The 13,539-nt window shown below is 36.3% G+C and overlaps 1 protein-coding gene across 2 annotated transcripts in view; it reads left to right on the forward strand.

Annotated features, from left to right (window-relative positions):
* ABCA5 (ATP binding cassette subfamily A member 5) overlaps window positions 1-13,539 on the forward strand; it is a 136,497-nt gene that overhangs the window by 10,633 nt on the left and 112,325 nt on the right. For both annotated transcript variants that reach the window (XM_044002517.1, XM_044002518.1), the window contains exon 2: window positions 10,655-10,771. In XM_044002517.1, the coding sequence (XP_043858452.1) occupies window positions 10,670-10,771 (102 nt within the window). In that variant the 5' untranslated portion in view covers window positions 10,655-10,669. The remainder of the gene's footprint in view (window positions 1-10,654; window positions 10,772-13,539) is intronic.

A 13,539-nucleotide genomic window follows, 5' to 3' on the forward strand; every position in this document is an offset into this window, starting at 1 on the left:
AGCCCTTCTTTTTTTTTTTTTTTTTAGTGAGGCAATTGGGGTTAAGTGACTTGCCCAGGGTCACACAGCTAGTTAAGTATTAAGTGTCTGAGGCTGGATTTGAACTCAGGTACTCCTGACTCCAGGGCTGGTGCTCTATCCACTGCGCCATCTAGCTGCCCCTAATGTAGCCCTTCTTAACACTGACTTTTCTCATCACTTGTCATCACTGTCAGTTTCCTGGGTATGAAATGGAACCTAAAAATTCTTTTGATTTTTCTTATTAGACATTTGGAACAATGCCTCATGGTTGTTAATAAGAACTGTTTGTTTATATCCTTTGGTCACATCCATTAGGTAATTAATTTTAAAAAAAATGCATGTTTCCCTTGGGATTCTAGACCTTTTGTTCCTCCAAATCAATTTTTAGTATTTTGTCTAAATTTTTGTCTATAAAATAGAGGTTTGGATTAGATGACCTCTTACATCCCATTCCTTGTAGTTCTGGATTTGTCATCATTTGTTATAATGTTCAGCATTTAAATTCATTTAATAGTAGTTTGAAAATAATAGTTTTGAAAGTGATATTTCCCTAATCTTAGTCTTTATTATTCTACTTTTTCCTATGTTTCACCTCTTATTTAGTTGTTCTTTGCCTTCAAAACTTTCATTGCATCTACCCCTCAGTACTTTCTCAGGTGATTCTCCTTCTTGGACAAAAGAGATTATATGGCCTTAAATCGTTGGTTTCAGTAACAACTAGGGCCCAGTAACAAGTAACCTCTTTCCCCCCCACCAATTTTTGTTGCTGTTCAGTTGTTCATTCTTGTCCAACTCTATGTGACCCCCTTAACTCCACTTCCTTCTCCAATATGTACCCATTTTACAGATGAAGAAGAAGTGAGGCAAATAGGGATCAAGTGACTTGCCCAGAGTAACACAGCTAGTAAATATCCAAGGCCGGTTTTGAATTCCTATCTTTATGACTTCAGGCCTGGTGCTCTATCCAGTACCACTTAGCTGCCAGCAAAGTATTTAATTAAGACAAAATAGCAAAGTAATTCACATAAGAAAATAAATGGACAATGAAATTGAACCACCTCCATGAGACAATTTGGGCAACTAGAGATCAAAACTGGAATTTAAATTTTGGCAATGACAGTTCTGCAGCCCCTTAGGGCTTGATTAGCCTTTGCTTGGCTCTTGATTACTGGTATTCTTCATCTAGTGTCAGCCTCCTATGTTCTCATTTTCATAGTCTTCTGGAGCCTAAATGCTCCAGTATCTTCTTTTCTACAGATTGCTTCCCTAGCTCCCCTTCTCTGCCTTCTCTATAGGGTCTCAGTGGTGACAATCAGTTTGTGGTTCTACTTCTGCTCTGGCAAAGTATGTCAATGTGTCAAGAGACTCCATTTTTTAAAAAATTACAATTGTATTAACTTACATAAGTGCATCTTAATCATAAGATAAAAATAATGTAATACATATGGATTTCTATAATTTATAGAATAACCATAATAATATTTTGTTAGGTGTTTTATTTTGGTGCAAAGTTTCTGAAAACATGTTGTCTTTGATGACATCATAACTCATTCTTTTTCAGTGACTTAGCTTCTCCCCCTTTCTGGTTTTTCCATTTTCTCTACCCCGTGTTGAGCAAAAAAATTTTTTAAACCTCTCTGAAAAATAAAGCCCTTAATACACACGTGAATAATCCTGCAAAATAAATTCCTACATTAGTCAAATCCAAATAGTATATCTCTTTTTGCATTTTAATTATCTCTCTGTGAGGAGTGCATTTGATTTTCATTCTTTTGGACTGGTGGTTCATTGATGAGAATTCTAAAATCTTTCAAAGTTGTCTTTCTCTATGATGATGTTATTTTTTTCTTAGTTCTGCTCACTTAGCTCAGAATCAGTTCAGAGGTCTTCCCAATTTCCAAGAAACAGTCCATTTCATAACTTCTTATGGCACAGTACTATTCCATTTTGTCCATATACCATATTTTGTTTAACCATTCACCAATAAGAGGATACATCCGCTTTGTTGGTGGTGATCAGTCCAACTCTTCATGACCCTGTTTGGTGTTTTCTTGGTAAGGATACTGGAGTGGTTTGCCATTTCCTTCTCGAGCTCATTTTTCAGGTGAGGAAACTGAGGCAAACAGGGTTAAGTGACTTGCCCAAGGACACACAGTTTGTTAAGTGTCTGGAGCCAGATTTGATCTTAGGAAGATGAATCTTCCTGATTCCAGGCCTGCATTCTATACATTGCACCACCTAGCTGCCCTGGATACCCCCTTAGTTATCAATTTTTGGTTAACATGGAAAGAGCTGCTATAAATAATTTTTGACATATAAGTCCTTTTCATCTTTCTATGATCTCTTTATTTCTTTTTTCTTTTTTTTTTTTGCAGGGCAATGGGGGTTAAGTGACTTGCCCAGGGTCATACAACTAGTAAGTGTCAAGTGTCTGAGTCCGGATTTGAACTCAGGTACTCCTGAATCCAGGGCCGGTGCTTTATCCACTTCGCCACCTACCCGCCCCGCTATGATCTCTTTAGAGTATGGACCTAGTAATGGTATAGTTAGGCCAGAGAATATATACACAATTTTAGTAACTTTTGGACATAGTCTGAAATGACTAATTTGCAGTTCTATCAACAATGAAGTATACCTGTTCTTTTGCAATGCCACCAACATTTATAATTTTTTTCTTTTGTCACCTTTGTCAGTCTGATGAGTATAAGGTGGAACTTCAATGTTGCTTTAATTTTCATTTCTCTAATTTTTAATGATTTCGAGCTTTTTTTTAAAAAATTGAGCATTGATAGCTTAGAGCCTGATGGGGTTCAGTACTCAGGAGCAGCTTGCTCACAGCTGAGATGGGCCTTCAAGCTTGGGAGGAAGAAAAATGAATGAGACACTGATGGGCAACAGAGAGCGCAGTTTTCCGATGTCCTCCTTGCGGCAGGAGCTGCGACTCCCCTATCGGTCTGCACAGCCACACTGTGGCTTGTGGCTCTTCAAGGCGCTGATCCATGGTCGTCCGGGACTGGTGGAAGCCTACTACTACTATATACGTATATATACATTTATGTGTGTGTATATATATAGATATAGATAGATGTAGATATATAGATACAGATATCTTGAATGAGACCTTTATCAGAGGTCTTTGCAGCAAAGTTTTTTTTCCTCTTAGTTAACTGGCTTTTTTTTTTGTCTAATTTTTACTATATTAGATTTGTGTAAAAACCTTACATTTTATAATATAAACTATTCATTTTATCTTATGTGTTCCTCTTTCTTGCTTGTTTAATTGAGAAATTTTTTCCCTATCCATAGATCTTATAGGTGATTTTTTTCTTGCTTCTCATACTTATTTATTATTTATGGTATAACCTTTTAGATCTAGGATATATATCTATTTGGAGCTTATTATGGTATATGATGTGAGATGTTAGTCAGAACCGAATTTTTACCATACTGTCCATTTTTCCCATCAGCTTTTGTCAAATAGTGAGTCCTTTTTCCAGTAATTCTGATCTTTGAGTTTATGTGCTATTATGTTGTATTTGTGTCTGAATGTTGTTTATCTAATCCATTCCACTCATGAACCTCTCTCTTTTTTAAACAAGAGGAAATAATTTTAATGATTACTGCTTTGTCATACAGTTTGTTCCTCCACATGAATTTTGTTGTTTTTTCTTCTAACTCTATAAAATGTTCTTTTGGGAGTTTGGTATACCACTGAATAAGTAAATTAATTTAGGTAGCATTATAATTTCTAAAATATTGACTTAACCTGCCCATGAGCAATTGCTGTTTCTTTAGTTAGTTAAATCTGTCTTTATTTCTGCAAAGAGGATTTCGTATTTGGATTCACATAATTCCTGGGTGAGTCTTGGTATATATACTCCCAAATATTTTATAACTTATGTAATTATATTGAATGCAGTCTCATTCTAGATTTTACTCTTAGATTTTGTTGACAAAGTACAGGAATGCTGATGATTTATATAGATTTATTTTGTATACTACAACTTTGCCAGTTATTTTTTCCATTAATTTTTGATTGACATCCTAAGGTTCCATAAATACATCCTTAAATTATCTGTAGAAAACAGTGATTTTGTTTACTCTTTGTTTATGCTGCCTTGCTCAGCTTCTTTTTCTTATCTCATTGCTCTAGCTAGTATTTCTAGGGTTATGTTAATCAGTAGTGATAATAGGCATCCTTGCTTTACTCTTGATTTATTTATTCTTTGTTAAATATAATATTTGTTTTTAAATTATCCATTATTTATTCTATTAAGTAATGATTTATTTATTGTTATGATTTCTAGAGGTTTTTTTAAATAGAAATGGGGTTGTTGGATTTTGTTAAGGCTTTTCAAAGCCTACTGATACCATATATTTTAAAAATTATTTATATTTTTAACATGGTTTCTTATATTTATAGCCTTTCTTATGTTGGATCAACCCTGTATTCCTGGAATAAACCCAATCTTATCATAGCATATAATCTTTCTAAAATATCGTTGTAACCTACTTGCTACTATTCTATAATGTTTGTGTGTCAGTGTTCATTAGGGATTTGGCCTATAGTGTTCTTTTTCTGCTTTCTCTCTTGCTGTTTTAGGTATCAAGTCCAAATTCATATCATAGAAAGTTATTGGAAAGATGCTTTCTTTTCTTCTTATTGCAAACATGATATAGAACAGCGGTTAATTGTTCTTTGAATGTTTGATAGGATTCAATTGAAAATCTGTTCCTACAGAATTTTTCTTTTGAGTTCATTTATGGATTTCTTTTTCTGATAGTGGGTTATTTAAATAGTAAATTTGTTTATTTGTTGATCTAGGTATTTTATATTTTTGTATTTATTAAATTTTCATCCAATTTCTTTAAGTTCTTTTCTTAGGATGAAATTGGGCAAGATAGTTTCTGATAATTTCCTTTATTTCCACTTGAATTATGTTTTCCTTTTTCATTTTTGACATAATTTGGTTTTCCTATCTCTCTTTTTTTTTTTCTTTTTTTGCTGGGCAATGGGGGTTAAGTGACTTGCCCAAGGTCACACAGCTAGTAAGTATCAAGTGTCTGAGGCCGGATTTGAACTCAGGTACTCCTGAATCCAGAGCCGGTGCTTTATACACTGCGCCACCTAGCTGCCCCTTCCTATCTCTTTTAAAAATCACATTTGCTGTTTATTTTGTTTTTCAAAAAACAAACTCCTAGTTTATCAATTCAATTTTTTCTTTCCTTCCTTCCGTCCTTCCAGACAGTGAGGATTAAGTGACTTGCCCAGGGTCACACAACTAGTAATGTCTGAGGCTGGATTTGAACTCAGGTCCTCCTGAATCCAGGGCCAGTGTTTTATCCACTGCGCCACATAGCTGCCCCCAATTTTTTGTTTTCAATTCCTTTGCTGTCATCTATTTTATTAATGTGTATTTGTAGGGTTGTGTCCCCCCCGCCCCAAACTGCTTTATCTGCATCCCAGAAATTTTGGTATGTTATGTCATTGTCATAATTTTCTTTTACATTGTTAATGTTTTTATGGTTTGTTCTTTGACCCACTCATTATATAGGATTTTACTGTTAAGTCACCATATGGATTTTTATCTTTTGTTTGTGGTTCCTCAACCAATGACTTATTTTTATTTTATGGTCTATAAAGGATATATCAACTATTTCTTCCTTTTTATACTTGTTTGTAATATTTCTATGTTTTAGTACATAGTCAATTTATGTAAAAGTTCCATGGGTGCTGACAATTATGAATATTCTTTAGCTGTCCCATTGGAAGATGCCATAAGTTTCTCTCTCTCTCTTTTTTTGGCGGGGCGGGGCAGTGAGTGTTAAGTGACTTGCCCAGTAAGTAGTAAGTGATAAGTGTCTGAGGCCTGATTTGAACTTAGCCCCTCCTGAATCCAGGGCTGGTGCTTTATCCACTGCACCACCTAGCTGCCCCATAAGTTTTTTAACACTAGTTTCTCCAGCATTTTTTTCAGTTCCATATTTTCCCATTTGTTTTGTCTTTCTGTTAGGCCTATCCAAAACTGAGAGAGGGATTTTGAAATCTGTCATAATGTGTTATGTTCTATGTTTTTGTATATTTCAGAGAATATTTCCTTTGCATCCTGAGTCCTATTGCTTTTTAAAATTTATTCCTTTCTATTTTACATTTTCTGGTTTGTCAAAGTAGTTTTGTGTTTGCATTTCTTTTCCTTGGTATTTGAAGTTCTTTCTCCTAATCAGTTGGAGAACCTGGTTTCTGAATTGAATTGTTAAATTTAAGCACTGTATCTTGGAATTTGAAGCCTTGGTGTGTGTGTGTGTTTGTGTGTGTGTGTGTGTGTGTGTGTGTGTGTATGTGTGTGTGTGTTTTCTGAAGGTAATATATTGATTCTTTCATTTGGTATTTCATTTTTTATATTCTGAAGTTCTGGGTAGTTATCTTCTATTATTTCCTACATTATAGCGTTAAGGGTTGGTTTTTTTTTTTTGGTCCTGTTTTGTTCTTTTGAGAAATCTATGATCATTATGTTGTTTCTAAGAAATCCTGTCTTCAAGATCAGCATATTTTGATTGCTTGGCAAGCATATTTAAAGTTGTTTTTTTGTTTCTCTTCTAGATTGTCCTTCACTCCTGTATATTTGCATTATAAATCTGTTTTCTTTTTTGTTTCATTGGTGATACTTGCTCTCGCAGATTACAGTTTTCTATTCTGTCCATTATTTTTTCTATTCAGACCACAAATTCTGTTCTCATAATTCTCATTTCTATTTTGAAACACCTAGTGGGTTGTGGTGGTTCAATGTTCTCCTCATATTCCACAGGATCCTTTGTCTTATTAAGTGTTGGGTTGTTTTTTATTTTGTTTTGTTTTAGAGTATTTATTCATAGACTCCTCAATTTGTTTACTACCTCTGGAGGCCATGTTTCCATTTGTGGTTAATGTTTTCCCTGTTTATGTATCTTCATATGTTCAAGACATTTGAGTTTTCTTCCTGAGATCTCTGATAATTTCAGTCCCTTTTCCTTTTTCTCCCTATTGCTCACTATCTGACTTTCCCCTTCAATGAGCCTTTGGGGTATAACTCAAAGTATCTCAGCCTCCTTCCACTGTGGACAATTTATGGCTCACCATCCTAGGTCTCTGAACTGATTTTTGGGTAGACAGAACTAGCTGCTTCTCAATGCTCAAGTCTTTCCCTCAGGGTTAGTAGAGTGCTGTGCACCACCTTCCTTTTCCCCATAACCTGCCCCTTCCCCCCCCCCCCCCCAGGAAGGAGTACTTCCCCACCCACTTCATGCCTTGTCTTGTTCCCTCTGTTCCTCAGTTCTCTTACCAGGCATTGACACTTTGGAACTTTGCAGCACTTGTGCTATAGGGTTGTCTGCCATGGTGCTGCGGGCTATTATGACTCTTGGCAGGATTTTGCTCTTGAAGGACTGCCGACTTACTGGCTATCTCCTGCTAGTTTTAGTGACCCAAGCAAAGTTCTTCTTCAGTCTGGAGACAGGGTTTCTATGGCACTGGAAAGAAGGGGGACTGGAATTTGAGATTCGGTTTTGTTGCAAGCCTTTTTGTTGGTTGCTACCTGTAGCCTGAGAGGTTGGGGAGGGGTGTTGAATAATCTAAAAGGTTATGTATACCTATTTTAAATACCTTTATACTGGGGGTCACAGAAATTTTTCTCAGGCCAAAATGGGTCCTGAGTGGAAAAAGTTTAAGAAGCCCTGTTCTAGACCATAGAGGCAATGGAAGTTGCTTTACTTTGTGTGTGCGTGTGTGCGTGTGTGTGTGTGTGTGTGTGTGTGTGTGTGTGTATTTCTGTTTTGGAGAGCTTTGAGAGGTCATAAGGATCAGAGAAAATGTATAATTATTCATTTTTCTGCCCATGTGATCCAGAAGTCCTCTATAGTTTTTTTTTTGTTTGTTTGTTTTGTGATCTCTGAGGTATCCACAGGATTCCTTCTTTTTTTTCTGTTCTTTGCTTTTCCTTCATGTTATATTTTTAAAAATCTGTTTTGGTTTTTCTTTCAATTCTTACTCATTCTTCCCTCTTCTCTTTCTGCCTTCTTCTTGACTATCCCTCCTTTTTCTTTCTCTTCTACTTTTTTCTTTTTTACTATTCCTTCTTCTTGTTCTCTTTCTTGGTTCATATACTTTCTTTCCTGGGCTTCTATTGAGGTTTTTCTCTTGATCTTTTTGCCATTTTAGCTTTTTTCCCTTTTATTTTCCCTCCATGCACTCTTTGTTTCCTCCCTTTTTATTGCTAAGTGGACATCTATGGCTAGGCATCAGGGATACGCCTGCTGTTCTCTGCTCTGCATAACCTCCAAGGGATAGGAGTGGTATTTACCCAAGTTGGCTTTCCCAGTCTTCTTTCCATCAGGAGCAACAAGTTGCTCCTCTCTAGCTTGTGGTTCTAATTGCTGTTGTTCACAGGCATGTGAAGTATGGTGCTGAGTGAGAGAGCTCTCTAAGTAATTAAATTCTGTAATTTGTAGTTTGTTTTTTAATCTCCCTTAAAGTTTTTATACACTTATCTTGAAGAATCAAATGCAATTTGCCCTGCCTCTGGCAAACAGTTCCTTTCTTTTAGGGTATAGGAAGTTTGCTAGGTTCATCTGTTCTGGAATCTAGCTGGTTTTGTCATTCTCATTGATATATTTTAAAGGAAGAAACAAAGCTAGAGGTTGTTTTTTTTTAAGATGTGAAAAAATGATAAAACACTGAGCTCAGCACAGTGCCTGATGGCACATAGTAGGTACATAATGAATGTTTATTGATTGGCTGATGGAATTCATATTTTATATGAAGATCCTTTGGCATTGTGATTCCACAATAAAGATTTCATTGACCATAAAAATACCAATCATTCATAAAAGAATTCACTCTGTGTGTGTGTGTGTGTGTACACACACACACACACACACACACACCTATTTATTTATTTATTTATTTATTTATTGGTGAGGCAATTGGGGTTAAGTGACTTGCCCAGGGTCACACAGCCAGTAAGTGTTAAGTGTCTGAGGGTGCATTTGAAGTCAGGTCTTTCTGAATCCAGGGCCGGTGCTCTATCCATTGCACCATCTAGCTGTCCCACATAGTATATATTTTGAATTGGAAGGGACCTTGAAGTTCATCTAGTCAATCCCTCATTTTACATATGAGGAAAATGAGTCCCAGAGTTCTTGTGACACGTGTAAGACAGCTAATAAGCACAATTTAAAATTATTCTCATAGTAAAGTCAGAAAATAGAATCTATACTGTTCTTTTAAATGGAAATATTCATGTTTTTCATTCATTAATTCAGTGAGCACCTATTTGATTCAGGGTACTATGCTAGGAGCTTTGATTTGGGTTTTAGCCTATGACATGTTAAACAATTTGTGCTTAAGGCCTCTGTAGAAATCTGTTGTCTGTGAAGTGGTGCTATAATATTGTGGCTTAAAGTTATTAATACTATTCTCTGAAGAACACACTTAAAAATTCAATGTGATATTATTTTTAACATTCCTTTCTTTTTAAATTTTGAGTTCCAACTTCACTCCCTCCTTACCACCCTCCCCCACCCTTTGAGAAGGCAGTTATCATATCAATTATACATGTGAAACTATGCAAAAGATATTTCCATGTTAGCCATATTTTTAAAAAAGCAAGAAAAATGAAGTGATAAAAATCATACTTCAGTTTGCTCTCAGAGTTCTTCAGTTTTTTCTCAAGGTGGAAAGCATTTTTTTTTATCATGAGTGCTTTGTAATTGTCTCCGATCATTGTATTGTTCAGAATAGCCAAGTTGATCATCATTACAACATTGCTGTTACAGTGCACAATGATCTCCTTGTTTTCACTTCATTTTGCATCAGTTCATATAGGTCTTGATGTGTTTTTTTAATCCTCCCCCTCTCCATCATTATTTCTCCTCCTTCTCCTTCTCGCCTTCTCCTTCTCTCCTTCTCCTTCTCTCCTCCTCCTCCTCCTCCTCTTCCTCCTCCTCTTCCTCCTTCTCCTCCTCCTTCTCCTTCTCTTCCTCCTCCCCTTTCCCTTCCCCCTTCTTCAGCAGTTGGGGTTAAATGACTTGCCCAGGGTCACACAACTAGTAAGTGTCAAATGTCCGAGGCCGGATTCGAACTCAGGTCCTCTTGACTTCAGGGCTGGTGCTCTATCCACTACGCCATCTAACTGCCCTCCCCATCATTTCTTACAGCACAATAGTACTCCATCACAATCATATGCTACAACTTTTTCAGCTATTTTCCAGTTGTAGGGCATCTCCTCAATTTCAGTTTCTACCACCACAAAAAGAGCCATTATAAATATTTTTGTACATATAGGTCTTTTCTCTTTTTCTTTAATCTCTTTGAGGTACAGACCTAGTAGTGGTATTGCTGGATCAAAGGGTATGCACAAGATTATAACCCTCTGGGCATAGTTCCAAATTATTTTCCAAAATGGTTGAAATTATTCATTACTTCAGCAGCAGTTCATTTACGTACTTATTTTTCCCTCATCCACTGCAGCATCTATCATTTCTTATAGGTGTGAGGTGGTACCTTAGAATTGTTTTAATTTGCATTTCTGTAATCAATAGTGATTGTATGCTATATAAATTTGTATGTATTTATGTAATTTCTGTATTTTATTCATAGGTTGATCCAGACAACATGGCTACAGCGATCAGAGAGGTGGGAGTGTGGAGACAAACTAGAACTCTTTTACTCAAGAATTATCTAATTAAATGTAGAACTAAAAAAAGTAGTGTTCAGGTAAGCAGAACAGTATTTTCTTGGTTTTATAAGGTAGCCAACTATAATTCGTATCTGAGTTTTCTTAGGTTTCAGTCACGAATTCACCAGTTAGAGGAGTGAGAGAGGCACCTCCAGGGTGAAAGTACTGTTGATTCTGATGACAAATTCTGATGGGGAAAACAGCATGTAAACAATTGGGTACATAAAGATTACAGAGTAAATGGAAGGCAATCTGAGAAGGGAAAGTGTTGGCATCTGGGGAACTGTGAGAGACCTCATGGAGAAGTTGATATTCAAGTTGAGTTTTGAAGGAAGTGAAGGGAAGCTAAGAGCCAGAGATGAAGGGTTAGAACATTCCAGGCTTGGGACTGTCATTGCAAAGGCTCAGAGATCAGAGGTGGAATGGCCTGTTTGAGGCCACTGTGGGTGGGCCAGTATTGCCAGAAAGAAGAGCATGTGGAGGAGAACTAAGGGTGAGGAGACCAGAGAGAGAGAAATTCATTCTTTTTTTTTTTTTTTTTTTTTGGCGGGGCAATGGGGGTTAAGTGACTTGCCCAGGGTCACACAGCTAGTAAGTGTCAAGTGTCTGAGGCCAGACTTGAACTCAGGTACTCCTGAGTCCAAGGCCGGTGCTTTATCCACTGTGTAACCTAGCTGCCCCAGATAGAAATTAATTCTAGCCAACTTCTGCACAGAGATGGTAAATTGATGTTCCTAAAACATAGATATATAATCATGTCACTCCAATGAAAAAAAAATCATCAGTTTCCTTATTGCTTCCAAGAGAAAATGTAGACTCTTCAGCTCATTATTTAAAGCCTACCTCTTCAATCTTATTTAATATCCCTTTATCTCCATTTTAGGCAGACTGACCTACTAGCTGTTTATAGTACATGGCATTATTTCCCATATCCATGCTTTTGCACAGGTGCTCTTCTATTTCTGTAGTGTACTTCCTTTTCACTTCTGCCTCTTCTATCCCTAGCTTCCTTCAAATGAAGGCTGTGGTGCTACCTACTACTAAAGGCCCTTTTTGATACTTAACCTGCTTTACCCAGTTATTAGTGCTCTCTTCCTTTTGAATTTATATAGTTTATATTTATCTTGCATTTATTTCATTTATATAATTTATATTGCGTCCTCCAAAAGAATTTGAGCTTCTTCAGGCCAGTCAATAAGTATTTATTGAATTCATTTTAAATCACTGCTGCATCCTTTTCTTAATGGTCATTAACCATCCTTTTGATAATACATTTCAAAATTTTGCTAGAAATTGACTGTTCATTGCAATATAGTTTGAATGTTGAGTTTTCTTGAGTTAAAAAAAATCATAACATTTACCTTTCTACTGAAAGACTACTGTCTTTGTATTACCCCAGTTTCTTCTCTACTATCTTTAAAAAGTCAGTATTGGTGGCTCAGCAATCATGTCTCCCAGTTCTTTTTGAATCTCAGGATATAGTTAATTTCTGCTTGGTGACTTAATTTTATCAAGAATACTTTTTCTCAGGGGGCAGCTAGGTGGCGCTGTGGATAAAGCACTGGCCCTGGATTCAGTAGTACCTGAGTTCAAATCCGACCTCAGACACTTGACTCTTACTAGCTGTGTGACCCTGGACAAGTCATTTAACCCCCATTGCCCCACAAAAAACAAAACAAAACAACAAGAAGAATACTTTTTCTCTTAGGTTTCAGTTCTCTATTGGCCATTTTTGTCCTGTCCTTTAAATAAGGCTTAAAATATATAGCAAGTATGGTGAAGTATGCATGTATTTATCCCTGTTTACCACACAAGATCCAGGCAATGTTATAAATAATTTGCTAATAATAATCTTTAATAATTAAAAACGTTAAAAAAATCTTTCAAGACTCAAGATTTTTTTAAAAAGAAGGAATATTCCCAAAATGAAAATTATTTCAATTTTCATTTTTACTTATACTTCTGTAGTGAAAATTTTGAGAGACCCAAGAGGGTCAGTACTCACTAATCTGAGTTCTTGAGGTTGGAGTTGGATAATAGTAAGAAGTTAATTAAGAATGAAGCAGGTAGCCATTTATTCTGGCTGGCTGAGCTAGGTACCAGGTGGATGGTATCTACAATGAACCTGGTATAAGAATTTATTTGTATATATGTGTATATATATATGTGTGTGTGTGTGTGTGTGTGTGTATATCTATATATATCTATATATCTATCTCTATCTCTATCTCTGTCTCTATCTCTATCTCTATATATGGGCAGGATTAATAAGCTAAACATTTTTCAAAGTAACCTATGAAACAAAGAAAAGAAATATGGCTATTCATAAAACACAGGTGGTTATATAAAACATAGTATGCTTATTGAAGAAAAATATATATTATTAGTTGCAGGAGGTACACAAGGAAGTTATTGTCTGAATGTAACTAGTTTCAGTAAATTAAAGAAATCTGCCTATTGGGAGCAGAAAAAGATGAAAAGGAGATGCTAAAGGACACTAGGTGCTGAAGTTGGTCTGACAGTTCACAAGGGATCATTTACAGCAAAATGACCAATACAGAACAAGATGGAGTCAGCATGCCTAGAAGTAGGGCTGTTTTTGAGGAGGGAAGGGTTTATGTGTTGCACAAACATGTTAAGGAAGTTCATGGGAGGTTTGGTAAGGGATATTAATTAAGGTAAGGGAGGTGAGGAGGCTCACTGGATGCTATCAACCTGAGGAAACTTGCTGAAGGCAGTCTCTAGGATTTGTAACGATTGGAATGACGCCACCTGCTGGAGACTTACTGTAGAAAACCTCCGCCAT

Source organism: Dromiciops gliroides, chromosome 4 (assembly GCF_019393635.1).
Source record: "Dromiciops gliroides isolate mDroGli1 chromosome 4, mDroGli1.pri, whole genome shotgun sequence".
In the NCBI taxonomy this organism is placed as follows: domain Eukaryota; kingdom Metazoa; phylum Chordata; class Mammalia; order Microbiotheria; family Microbiotheriidae; genus Dromiciops; species Dromiciops gliroides.